The sequence below is a fragment of the Uranotaenia lowii genome, chromosome 3 (genome assembly GCF_029784155.1).
Source record: "Uranotaenia lowii strain MFRU-FL chromosome 3, ASM2978415v1, whole genome shotgun sequence".
Lineage (NCBI taxonomy): Eukaryota > Metazoa > Arthropoda > Insecta > Diptera > Culicidae > Uranotaenia > Uranotaenia lowii.
The window spans coordinates 348,808,260-348,820,776 of NC_073693.1; the positions used below are offsets into that span (position 1 = coordinate 348,808,260).

The following is a 12,517-nucleotide window of genomic DNA, read 5'->3' on the forward strand; positions in this document are numbered from 1 at the left end:
AACCGTTTTTTGCATGTAAGCCATACTTTCTTCAGTTCCTCGACTGTCTTCACTACCTTAGGTCATTTAAGAAGGTGCAGCTTCATAACCCAGTACTTCTTGACGGGGCGGTGCTCCGGAGTGTTGGGAGGATTGAACATTTTCGGCACGAAATTGAGCTTATTGTCCGCATACCTCTTCAGCACGTCCTTGGAGTAGTGGCATGAGGCCACTTCCGGCTACAAGATAGTTGGGTGTGCCTTCAGGGGAGGAAGCAGCCGCTTATGAAGGCACTCTTTCATGTACACCTGTCCGTTCATCGTGTCCTGGGTCACTCCGCTTCCTGCACGTGCAGATGGCTTGCCAAACCAGGAATTTATTCGCAAATTTGGACATCTTCAGAGTGCGGACATGCTCCGGAACGCAGAACTTATCCTTGGCCGAGAAAAACAGGTTGCCGGGGATCTATTTGAATCCTTAGTTTTGGCCTTCTGGACAAAACTTCGGCTTTGGGGCAGCTTCTTAGCCACATTCTTAGCGCACGATTTTATCACGCACGAGCTGTTCTTTCGGTAACATTTCCACGAGTTTTGATCACAGGACTTTAAAACTTGCGGGATGTAAACAAACAATGCACTATGAACTAAATCCACCTAAATTTTCATTAAATTTTGTTGTGTGACAATTTCATCGTGGACACCCTTTAGCAATGTATATTTTGACAGTGATTCTTGCAATTCTGATTTAGTGCAACGAGTTTTAATTTTGAATGGAAGAACAAAATTTTTGGTTTTGCTGTACATTTCATGAGGAGACCTAAAAAAATAACTGGTTTCCCTGAAAAGATATTCATTGTTAAACAATTTTTTTAAATACATATATCTTTTTTTATGTTTTTAGTGCCGAGGAAGAATGACCCTAACGGGTTGAACTCCTATCAAAAAAGAAAAAAAAATGTTTTATTGCCTTGATCCTCTTGTTAGCATGTGTTCATTGAGGACACAGATTTTTTGTTTTGTTTCGATTATGGTCGTTTTAACATCTTTATGTCATTCGAGACTTATACCAACGATGCAGTTGGCGGACAGTCATTGAAAAACTTATCCGGTAAAACCTTGATCGATGTTTACTCTCGGGCTCGAGCTCGCGGACATCGGCTCAGAAAGCAACTGATTTGCCAACTGAGCTATATCACAAGCCCGGGACACAGAATAATATAGATATAACTACGTAAGCGGATGGAGAGAAAAAGGCGACTAGTAGTTGAATGACAGATTCCGGGACGGGAGTGCTTTTGTTGAGTCTGAACAAGAACCCCACAATTTTGAGTAGGTTACACGCTCCTTTTTTTAAACTCAAAATTAAGTACGACCGAGGTTCAAAACATAGTTCGATTCTATGAACTTAAAGTTAAGTACCCTTTTTCCTCCTCGCGATTGTTCAAAATGGAGTTCGAACTGCGAACTCAAAACTAATCCCATTCGTGCCATTTTTGGCGAGCCGCATTTCAGGTAGCTACGAACAAGGGCATAAAAAACGGTTCAAAAAATGGTACTCGCTTTTGAACTTAGTTTTGAGTATGCTTGTCAGAACTTAGTTTCGCTATTGCCCAATCAAACTCAAAGCTGAGGGCTGCCACTGAAGTGCTGTTTGACCGTGGTCAAATCATAGTTCGATTGTATGAACTAAAGTTGAGTTCCTTTTTTCCTCCTTGCGATGGTTCAAAAGGAAATTCGAACTGCGAACTCAAACTAATCCCATTTTTCCTTCGTCGAAGGAGCAAAACTGAGATCGATCTAATGAACTAAAAATTGAACCCTCCTCGCGTGTGTTGAACTGGAAGCACTTAGCGAGTTCGGCTGCGAGAACTGCATTTTGGGTAGCTACGAATAAAGGCATAAAGAAAGTTCAAAAAATGGAACTCGCTTTCGAACTTAGGTTTGAGTATGCCAGTCAGAACTTAGTTTTTGCGTTTGCTCAGTCTTACTCAAAGTTGAGGGCTGCAACTGAAGTGCTGTTTTGAACCAAAACTACTTAATTTTGAGTTTAAAACAAGGAGCGTGTATGCTTTCGCTTATGTTTTCAATCAGTGATACTTACATAGAAACGATTCAAAAAGTTAACTTTTTATTGTTTATCAAATTCAATACTGGTACGTTCAACGTTTGAAAGTGACTTTGTTGCCAAATTTTTTTATTTCGATCTTGGATCGCAGTGCTTGTGCCTCGAGTGGTGTGTTATCTACATATGTTGAACATAATAAATTCGTGCTAAGCACTATAACTAAAAGGAAAAAAAAATGCTCTGCGATGACATATTAAGGTGCCTTCTTCTTGACCGGCTTCGAGGGATATATCACAAATAGTGCCAGCTGGATGGCACTCAACACGACGGCGACCAGGTTTTGGAGCTTTAAAGAATGAAAAAGAACTTTAGGATGAAAAGCTTAATGTGGACTAAGAAACTTACTATCACAAACGTGTTGTTAAGAATTACTCCGTACAGTAGCCACATGAAACCGACGACGGTACCGGACAGGATCATCGCAAAGGGGAGACCCTCGGTGCTCTTTTTTCGAATGATTTCCGGCTAAAAAAAAGGGGGAAAAATTAGAGTCAGATTATTGTTGCTTTTTTAATTGAATTGCTTCAATGGAACAACATTGTAATATTTGTGATTTGCTGTCCTGCCTGTCTAGACTGAATCTTGCTCTTGAATGATCCCGATACATATTTAAACTCTCGTTTACCTTGCTCTTTATCTATATATATAAAAAGCAATTTCTGTATGTTTGTTTGTTTGTTTGTTTGTTTGTTTGTTTGTCCTCTATAGACTCAGCCATCTTAAGAGCTAGAGAGCTGAAATTCGGCATGGATACTCATTAGGACCAGGAAGGATGAAAAATGTTTACAGATTTTCGGATGACCCCTTCTGAAGGGGGTCGTCCATACAAGACAAATATCGTTTTCGCGATGTTGACGTTACTTTTCGTCGGATCGTGTTGAAAATTTGCACATGAGTGTTTTGAAAGACGAGCAATCGATTTTAGTTGTCAAATTTTGTGTAAGGGGTCGACTAAAGGGGTCATCCATAATAACTGTTCGCTTTTTTTGCTATATTGACGTTATTATACATCGTATTCAGATGAAAATTGGTATACGATAGTTTTGAGTGACGTGCAATCGATATGAGGTATCAAATTCAGTATAAGGGGCCGGCCAAAGGGGTCGTCCATATCCACTGATTAATGTTTTTGCGATATTGGCGTTATTATACATCGGATTGTGAAGAAAATTTGCACATGAGTGTTTTGAGAGACAAGCAATCGAATACAGTTATCAAATTTAGGGTCAGGGGTCGGCCAAAGGGGTCGTCCATATCCACTGATTAATGTTTATGCGGTATTGGCGTTATTATACATCGGATTGTGATGAAAATTTGCACATGAGTGTTTTGAGAGACGAGCAATCGATTACAGTTATCAAATTTAGGGTCAGGGGTCGGCCAAAAGGGTCGTCCATATCCACTGATTAATGTTTTTGCGATATTGGCGTTATTATACATCGGATTGTGATAAAAATTAGTACATGAGTGTTTTGAGAGACGAACAATCGATTACAGTTATCAAATTTAGAGTCAGGGGTCGGCCAAAGGGGTCGTCCATATCCACTGATTAATGTTTTTGGAATATTGGCTTTATTTTACATCGGATTGTTATGAAATTTTGCACATGAGTGTTTTGAGAGACGAGCAATCGATTACAGTTATCAAATTTAGGGTCAGGGGTCGGCCAAAGGGGTCCGTATTGGCGTTATTATAGATCGTATAGTGATAAAAATTAGTACATGAGTGTTTTGAGAGACGAGCAATCGATAACAGTTATCAAATTTAGGGTCAGGGGTCGGCCAAAGGGGTCGTCCATATCCACTGATTGATGTTTTTGCGATATTGGCGTTATTATAGATCGTATAGTGATGAAAATTAGCACATGAGTGTTTTGAGGGACGAGCAATCGATTTCAAGTTTCGAATTGCGGATCAGAAGTCGGCTGAAGGAGTCATCCATACCCAACTTTAATGTTTTTGTGATTTTGACGTTATTCTACATTGGATTGAGATGAAAATTTCCGCATAGGAGTTTTGAGGGACGCTCTTTTGCATTCAGGTTTCAAATCTTGACTCAGGGGTCGGCAAAAGAGGTTATTATCTGTTCACTGTTTTTACGATATTCTCTTGATTGAGCATAGAATTGTTATGAAAATTGACACATGTGAGTTTAACAAAAAACATAATTGATTTCAGGTGTCAAGTTTTGAATCGTGGTAAAAAAAAAAGGCCGTCCATGTTAGTTGCTCACTGTTTTCGCGATATTGTCGTGATCATGCATCGGATTGAGATGAAAATGTTCAGATGAGGGTTATAAACTATGAGCAATTGACTCCAGGTAGCATGTTCCGTGTCAAGGGTCGGCGAAAGGGGCGTCTATATTCTATATTCACTGTTCAATGTTTTCAAGTTCCTGACGTTATTTTACATATAATTTGAAAAGAAAAAATGGCACAAGGGAGTTTTGAGGAACGTAAAATTGGTTTCAATTATCGAACTTCGGGCTATGGGACAGAAAAAGAGGGTTACATTGAAAGTTCAGTGTTTTGTGCAATAATTATGTTGGAGGCAGTTAATTGATACCAATTTAAGTGTGAAGGTCAAGCAAAAGAGTCGTGCACATAAACAAATAGTACATGTTTCGCCCATAATGTCTAGATTATGCAAACGATCGAGAAGAAAACACTCTCACATAAAATTTAATAAAAAGCCAATCAACCGTTAATTTGAATTTCAAGAAATAGTAATAGCAGCGACTTTAAACACTGTTGAATTTTTTCCCCAAAATTGTCGAAAGAATGTTTCGAATTCATTTTCTAAACTCATTTTGACGTACCAATGATTTAAAGCGAAACGAAGTTCGTACGGGATCAGCTAGTAAAGCTATAAAACCAACTCTTAAGATTCTCGTTGTTAACTCATTTAAGTATTTCTTTTCTATTAGTCTTTTTAATTTTTCTTTATGCATGTTTCTGAACAGCGTTTTTTATTTTTGAGTTTATGTTATTATCTGTTTCCCTCTTTTTCCAATCAGTTCAATACAACTTCTTGATCTCCTCTCTCTAAGTGATTTTCAATGTCTTCACTATCTCCTTGAATTTTCTTTGCCTTTGGTCCTGCGTCTAACATTTTGACGCAGCATTAGCTTAGCAGTGATGAATATGACCCTTAAAAAAGTTAGACAATTTTTGAAGCCTAATCACTTTTTTTTATCCCAACAATCGAAATGCAGTCTTCGAATGAAATTTTTGTCATAGTTTGGGCTTTAAGACCGTATCCGATCTGGCGATCTGGCCGAAATTTAGTATTAGATTTGTACTATGCCTAGGATTAAATTTTAGCCTGCAGCGCATAACTTTTTCAAAAGTTGAGTCCTTTGAGGCCAGGGGTGGAAAACAGAAGAAGGAAACAAAAAAAGCGCTCAAATATCAAATTGATCTGATTAAATTACCGACCAGTGAGCAGGCATCAAATTCTGTTTCATTAGAATTATTAGAATTAATTTTTTTATGTCGTTGAGAAAGTTTTTCATTGGATGAGTTTACAAGTTTCACCAAACTGAGTATGGCTCATCTATGAAACAACAGCTTTGTTGATTTTTTTTGGTTACGGCACGAATTTTTATCATAAACGATTACAAATCTTTTCAAAAAGTGCTCATTTTTCAGTCGAAAAGAGAAAAAATGCTGCAGCAAAATTTCTATTTGCCTGACCTAGCTTGAGAATTCCCACCCCCAAACCTGAGTTTGATATTCACAACTCAAGTTTGTGAAAACATCACACCCAGACAACCTGAAGTCGAATTTTCTTTTACAGATTACATCGTATAGAATGTTATTTATACTCATTTTCGTATATCTGCACCTACAATGTGCGGTTCAGGCATATTCTTTATCGTATTTAAAAGCATTGCATGATTTTATTACGACAAGAAGAGAGACTCGTATTTATGTACCTATGAACTCGACTTTTGTGTACGACAATTCGCAAAAAATTCGTGAAACGACCGATATACGGTAATCAGCCGTGACTGAGAGATTTTGTCGTGCTATGCATAGAATAATTCGAAATAAAAAACGTATATAACTGCATTGATTCGTAATAATGTGCATGCAATCGTATACCTTTGCAAATTAATTCGCATGTCTGATTTTCGTAAAACGTATCAGCTGGCAATCGTAAAATAATACAAAAAAGTTCACTAAAATCGTTTATGATAATGGGCCATCGATGATTGGAATCGAATTAAAGGTGGCTTCAAAATGTTGGTCTATTTTTAGATCATCGATGACGTGTTCTACGATTTAAAAGATTTAAGTTATAGAAATATACGATTTGCTTTTGGTGTAATGCCTTTGAAGAAAATCCCCTTGAATTTATATATTCCAGATAGCTTCGAGGAACCATCATGAGCTGCAGATCGTATGGTCAGGGGATCAAGTCCAGGTACTAACAATAGAATCAGCAATCTGGCAAGTAATAAACTTGTACGATATAAACTTGAATTTGACAGCAAAAAATGCATTTCTTTGAAAAAATCTCATTTCTATTATTTTTATGGATGAATAAACTGATTGGTTTAAAGTATAAAAAAAATAATAATCTTATTTTTATTCAACTGACGGAAAATGAGAGCCCTGCACTCAAGTCGCAAAAGACGACCAAATAAGTCGTCAAACTTTCCATATTGTTACGAAAAATGTCGTATATTACAACCTCAATCATCTATATGATAATGTAAATTGTCATAGTATATTCCAAAAAGAATCAGGGTAGTCGTAAATGATACGCATGACAAGTCGTGCAAATCGTAATTTAATACAATCCAAATCAAGAATATGTTTGCTAATGTACCTATATGGGCTCCAAAGTTATACGTATATACTGGTTTTGCTACATTATATACGATATGTTTACAGGTATATTTGCATGTATATTTGCGTTGCAAATTCGAAATACCCACCAAATGGTTGTCTGGGCAGCTTGTCAAAATACCAAACTTGTCCTTCAAACGTAAAAGTGTTTTTGGTATTTGATTTTTCCGTATCCATCTATAAATATAGTAGACTCAACTAAAAACTGATGATTGACTTTACGCAGTCAACTATGAATGTAATGGATTGAACAGTAATGATATAACTGATTCAAATGTAAATATGATAGAATCAACTACAATTGTAGAATTGATTTTAGGCATGCAACTATAAATACAATAGATTCAACTGTAGTGGTATAATTGATTCAATTGTAAATATGATAGATTCAACTACAAATTTATGATTGATTCATATTGTTTAGGGAGGGGGGGGGGCGGTTACTGTATGCAAAGTGCCACTGCAGTTATGGGTTCAGTTCCCGTACCTGCAAAGATATTTTTATTTCGGTCTCCATTTTATTGTAGTATCAAATTTTGGGGGATTAGTTCTTAGGGGCCGTTCACATACCACGTGGACAACTTAGGGGGGGAGGATAATTAAGAAATTTTAAAATTTTAAAATTATTTTAAATCAGGAAAAATTTTTCGTTTTTTTTATCAAAATCAGCCATTTCAATAACAAAAAGGCAAAAAGTGGTGTTTTCTAACTGTCAAATTATAGGTAGGTACGAGGGGGGTATATAGTATTTGAATAACCTTGGGTAGGAATTTAAAAAAAAACTATTTTAAATTTGTCCACGTGGACATCCGGGGAGGGGGGTAGGAGTTTGCAAAATGTCCACGCTTGTCCACGGTGGGGGAGGAGGGGGTCAAAAATCTCATTTTTCTGTCCACGTGGTATCTGAACGGCCCCTTATAAAAGAGCATGTAGGTAATAAATGAATGGTCAGCATATTCAAACTTAACACTCTAAGTAACTCAACAAAAATTATTTGGAGAAATTAAAAAAAAAACACCAAATTTTTCTAAATAAATATTTTTATAATTCAGTTGCCAGTGGGGGCTAAAAAGCATCAAAATGCAATCAAAGATTCACCCTTTAAATCTCGTTTTCATATACCGTCAACTGGGGCAACATGCAACAATTTTCAACTTCAATGGGTTCTAAAAAACTGATGTTCACAGTTAATCGTATCCTTTATGCATCAAAAGTTTTAAGGAAGCTGGGGCATCAAATTGGCGTAGTTAAAAAAATTATTGGTTTCCTCAGTTATTTTTAATTTTCTTAAAACATGCGATTTTCACACTCCTTAGAAAATGGGGTAACTTGCAACAAACTTTGTTTTTAATGAAAAATCTTATGAACACGTACGAAAATTCATATTTTTTAATATATTTGCCATGCCAATGCAATGCAACACCAATTGCAGTAGTTTTTGGGTCTGAAAAACAAATTTTCACATTTTTTCTGAAAATAAGGATGCTGCATAGATTTAGGGGTTAGATAATACTACGAAAAATTCTACAAGCTGAAATCATATAAATAAATGTTTGGATAGATGAAATTTAAATGTTTACAAACGCGTGATGCAAAACATTCATATTCCAGCACATGGAAACGAGATTTACAAGGTATTTCTTTGATTTGCATTTTGTTGCATTTAACCCCAGACACCTAACTGAATTTTAAAAATATTCATTTAAAAAAATTGGGTGATTGTTCGAAAAATATTTTTACACCAACAGTGTTGGTATAACATGAGGAAACCTGTAAAAAGTTTGTAGGTAATTTTATCAAGCCGATCCGTCATACTGGGTAAAGTTTTTTTCGGCATCAAAAAATGTTAAAATTTGTACATTTATTGCTCGATTTTTCAAATTTTACATAAAAATAAAAAACTTAAGACAACTAGCTTAAGATGCGAGAAATTATGTCAACATCATTTTGTTATCATTAAAAGATAACTTTATTACAATACATTGAATTGAAAATTGATTCAATGTAGTGTTATATAAATGTTGCATCGAACCCCGCTGTTGCATGATGCCCCGTTTGACGGTACTGGAATATGAATGTTGAGCATCAAGCATTTATTAATTTCAAAATTAAATCCGTCCAAAAAGTTATTTTTTTGATTTCAACTAGGAGAACTTTTTATTAGAGTGTTCTACCCGTGATTTCTCGCGAATTAACAAAAAAATGTGAATTCCCAAATCCCGGGAATCGCTACGATATCCCAGGAATTCCCGAAGCCAATAAAAAGTGCTCCACTATTTGAAAAAAAATTACAACCTAAATAATTGGTAAAATGAATAAGAAAAAAGACTACGAAAAAAATCTGAATATTCTATTTTGCAACACTCATCATTCAGAACTTCCGTTTCGTAAACTGACAATAGCAAAATCATCGACAAAGAAATGACATATTTTAAAACAAAAGGATAGATATCGTAAAATTAACAAGATTTCATTAATAAACCGAAGTCTAGCTTACAAACTACTATCGACAGTGAAAAATCTTTCTCAATTATTTAAAATTTTTGCAGCAAGAATCAGTAAAGTTTGTCGGTTAAATTACTTAGTACATATTTGGGCTTTGGGTTTTATGATTGCTAATTAAATTTTGCATTGGAAAAGTTTGAAGTGTTTTGCAGTACTTTTATCTAAAATTTGAAATACCATATAGATTAAGCTTGCCAGATTGCCCGGTTTTATCCGGGTTTGCCCGGATATTTGATGAAAAATTTCGAGAAAGTCCGGTCCGACCCGGTTGCCCGGATATCGTAAAAAAAGTCCGGATATTGCCAGGATTTTTTCACAATTTTCACAAAGAAACCAAAAAAATCTAAGTTTTTGAGTAAGTTTCAGCAAAATCGATTAACGGTATGGAAATTTTCAACGGTTGTTTCAAATAATTTCGCTGATTTACTTTTATAAACCTTTAAATATTTAAGTGTTCCAAAAAGTTTTTGGAAGTCTGTAATTACATTAATAAAATATTAATTTCATTTTTTTGCATTTTTTTTCTTTGCTTTTATATATAATAACACCTAAATTTTGCTCGGTTTTTGGATTTGAAAAATTGAAATCCATGCCCGGATTTTGCCAGGTTTATTTAAAAAAATGCCCGGAATTGCTAGGCCCGGATGGGAGTGGAAAAAATTCTGGCAACCTTAATATAGATAGGTTTTATATGCAGTACAGTGTTATTATCTGCATTTTAAATTTTCCCGGGATCCCGAGAATTCCCGGGAAAAGGATTGTGAGGTTTCCCGATCCCCGTGAACGCTTAAATGGCCGAGAAATGAACACTCTACTTTTTATAGTATTAAATAACTGGCAAAACCAATAATTTTTCTGACTACTTCAACTTGATGTCCCAGTTGACGGTACATATTTTGTAATTTTATCCATTAACAACTTAGTTTAAATTAATTGTTTGCCATACATCGACGGAAGTAAAAAAAAATCGCTGGTGATTCTTGATTGAAAGCTAGGGGAATTATTGTTTCCATTTTCATCATCATTCTTAATTCATACAAAGTGAAGAAGCTGCTCTGAATCACAAGGGTTCTTATGAACGTTGGGTTGTTGGGGTTAAAGATTCTTACTAATGAATTTCATTATGAGGTGCAATTCGTTACAAATTTTCATGTTACTGCATCTTTTAAAACCTTTTAGATATTTGTTCTATGAATATTGAACAAAAAAAAATATCTCAAATGAATGTAATACTTGTCTTAATACATTGCGGACCAAATACGCGATATCCAATTTTTTCTCTTGCCAACAATGTGCTACACTTTGAAGCATAATTCGAATGGACTAGATTCAATTGTCAAACCTTATTCGACAGAATTGAACATAACATTTGCTGTAACGAAAATATGCTAAATTTGTTAAATTTTGTCCAGCAGTTTCTGAGATATAAACTGCTAAATATCGATGTTTCTCGTCAAAGATTTCTTCAAGTCCTTAATGTGTTACGACTTTAACGTTTCAAAGTCGAAACCTACCAATCCAAACAGAGGTTGCGCAATCAGCATCAACAGCAGCACCGTTACAATCAACCCGAATCGATCCTCAACGAGGGCCGGATCCTCATACTTGGCATAGACCAGCAGGGCTGCCGTCAGGGCTCCGGACATTCCGATCGCCTTCCAGAAATCACCCTGACTGGCTCGAGGCGTGTAAAAGAAGAAAAACACCGTGTAGATGACGCTGATGCCCATACCAACCACATTGGCCTGAATCATGGCCGGATCATTCATGAGCAGGGCATGTTGCAGGAACAGCACTGACCTGCGGTGTGGGGAAGATATTAGAAACAATCGTCACAGCACAGGTGTGTGTTATCAGAGTGTGGAAACCGAGAACGAAAAAAAAACCGTCAATCATGCTGCTGATAAGAGAATAAGACGGATTCTTACAGGCCACAGCCGCCAATGAATGGCATCGGTGAGAATCCATCGGAGCTGCCCTTCTTGCGAATATCGTTACACACAAAACATCCGCTGAACATCTGAAGGATTGTGACCAAAGCGGCCAAATTTCCTACGAATTCTTTGTGAGGCTGCAGAGCCTGCGAAATCGCTTCCATGGCTGCTGACTTGATTCACCAACGTCCGATTCTTATGATTTATGCTCGAAAAAAAAAAACCGAAACAAACGTAGATCACACACCGGTCAATGAGAGTGACCTTGAGTTGCCGCCACACACCGGGAGCTAGACGCACGCGAGAGAAGATCGCGGAATAAGTTTCGCGGATCTACTGAATTGACTACAGAGAGTCCGTTACAGCATTCGCGAGCACTGGCTGAATAATACTAAGCTTCGAGTTAGGAGGGAATCAATGGACCGGCAGCGGCGATTGCGTTGCGTTGCGCGTTGAATTGAGTCGCGCCGCCGCTCCCGTGACTTGCGAGTTTCGATTCGACGTTATCGCAACTCTTGATTGAAATCATTTAGGTTTTGTGTACTTTGTCGTGGAGAAACGATGACGTCGTTGTTCGTTAGAAGCGGTATGTTATGCCTCCGACTTATGTATGTAGTTAGGTATGTTACTTCCACAGAACTTATTGTTTGAAAAACAAAAACTATTCGCCTGTTTTCAACTTTGTGAATGTCGCACTGAACACCTAAAGTTGAAAATAATATTTTTTTTATAAATAGGTCGATTATTTTTATTACATACAGGTGGAACTGGTCCACATAAATTTAAGTAGGGGAGAGTGGGGTAACGTGGGCCATGGGACAACGTGGACCACTCTGAATATCTCAATCCAACTGTCATCGTCTTCGCTTTGCGTAAGCATATTTTTCTCTATGTTATTGACTTAATTACGCATCATATACTTCTTTTATTTATCAAGTTTAAAAAAAATTAAATACATGATTAAACAAGCACCCGCTAATTGCATCGATGGAGAACCTAAAGTTCATAACAAAAATATGCTCATACGCTTATGATCTTAGTTTTGTCATGTTCTTTCACGTGGAAAAGGAATTTTAGATGAAACATCGTTAAGTCACACATACGCAACCATGTTGCAAAT

The 12,517-nt window shown here is 36.6% G+C and overlaps 1 protein-coding gene across 1 annotated transcript; it reads right to left on the minus strand.

Moving 5' to 3' along the window:
• Positions 1-2,080: 2,080 nt before the first annotated feature.
• Positions 2,081-11,799, minus strand: LOC129757244 (sugar transporter SWEET1-like). The gene is made up of 4 exons (XM_055754407.1): positions 11,392-11,799; positions 10,978-11,263; positions 2,449-2,568; positions 2,081-2,389 (listed from the first exon to the last, which is right to left on the minus strand). Exons 1-4 carry the CDS (start codon positions 11,559-11,561, stop codon positions 2,297-2,299), a joined length of 669 nt encoding a protein of 222 aa, XP_055610382.1. The 5' UTR covers positions 11,562-11,799; the 3' UTR covers positions 2,081-2,296.
• Positions 11,800-12,517: the final 718 nt, after the last annotated feature.

Bases quoted from the DNA above. Each gene is read 5' to 3' on its own strand.
- LOC129757244 (XM_055754407.1), bottom strand. From the start codon at position 11,561: ATGGAAGCGATTTCGCAGGCTCTGCAGCCTCACAAAGAATTCGTAGGA. The intron at 11,264-11,391 runs GTAAGAATCCGT...CCCACACCGCAG, and splicing joins TTCATTGGCGGCTGTGGCCT to GTCAGTGCTGTTCCTGCAAC. The intron at 2,569-10,977 runs GTAGGTTTCGAC...CCTTTTTTTTAG, and splicing joins CGCAACCTCTGTTTGGATTG to CCGGAAATCATTCGAAAAAA.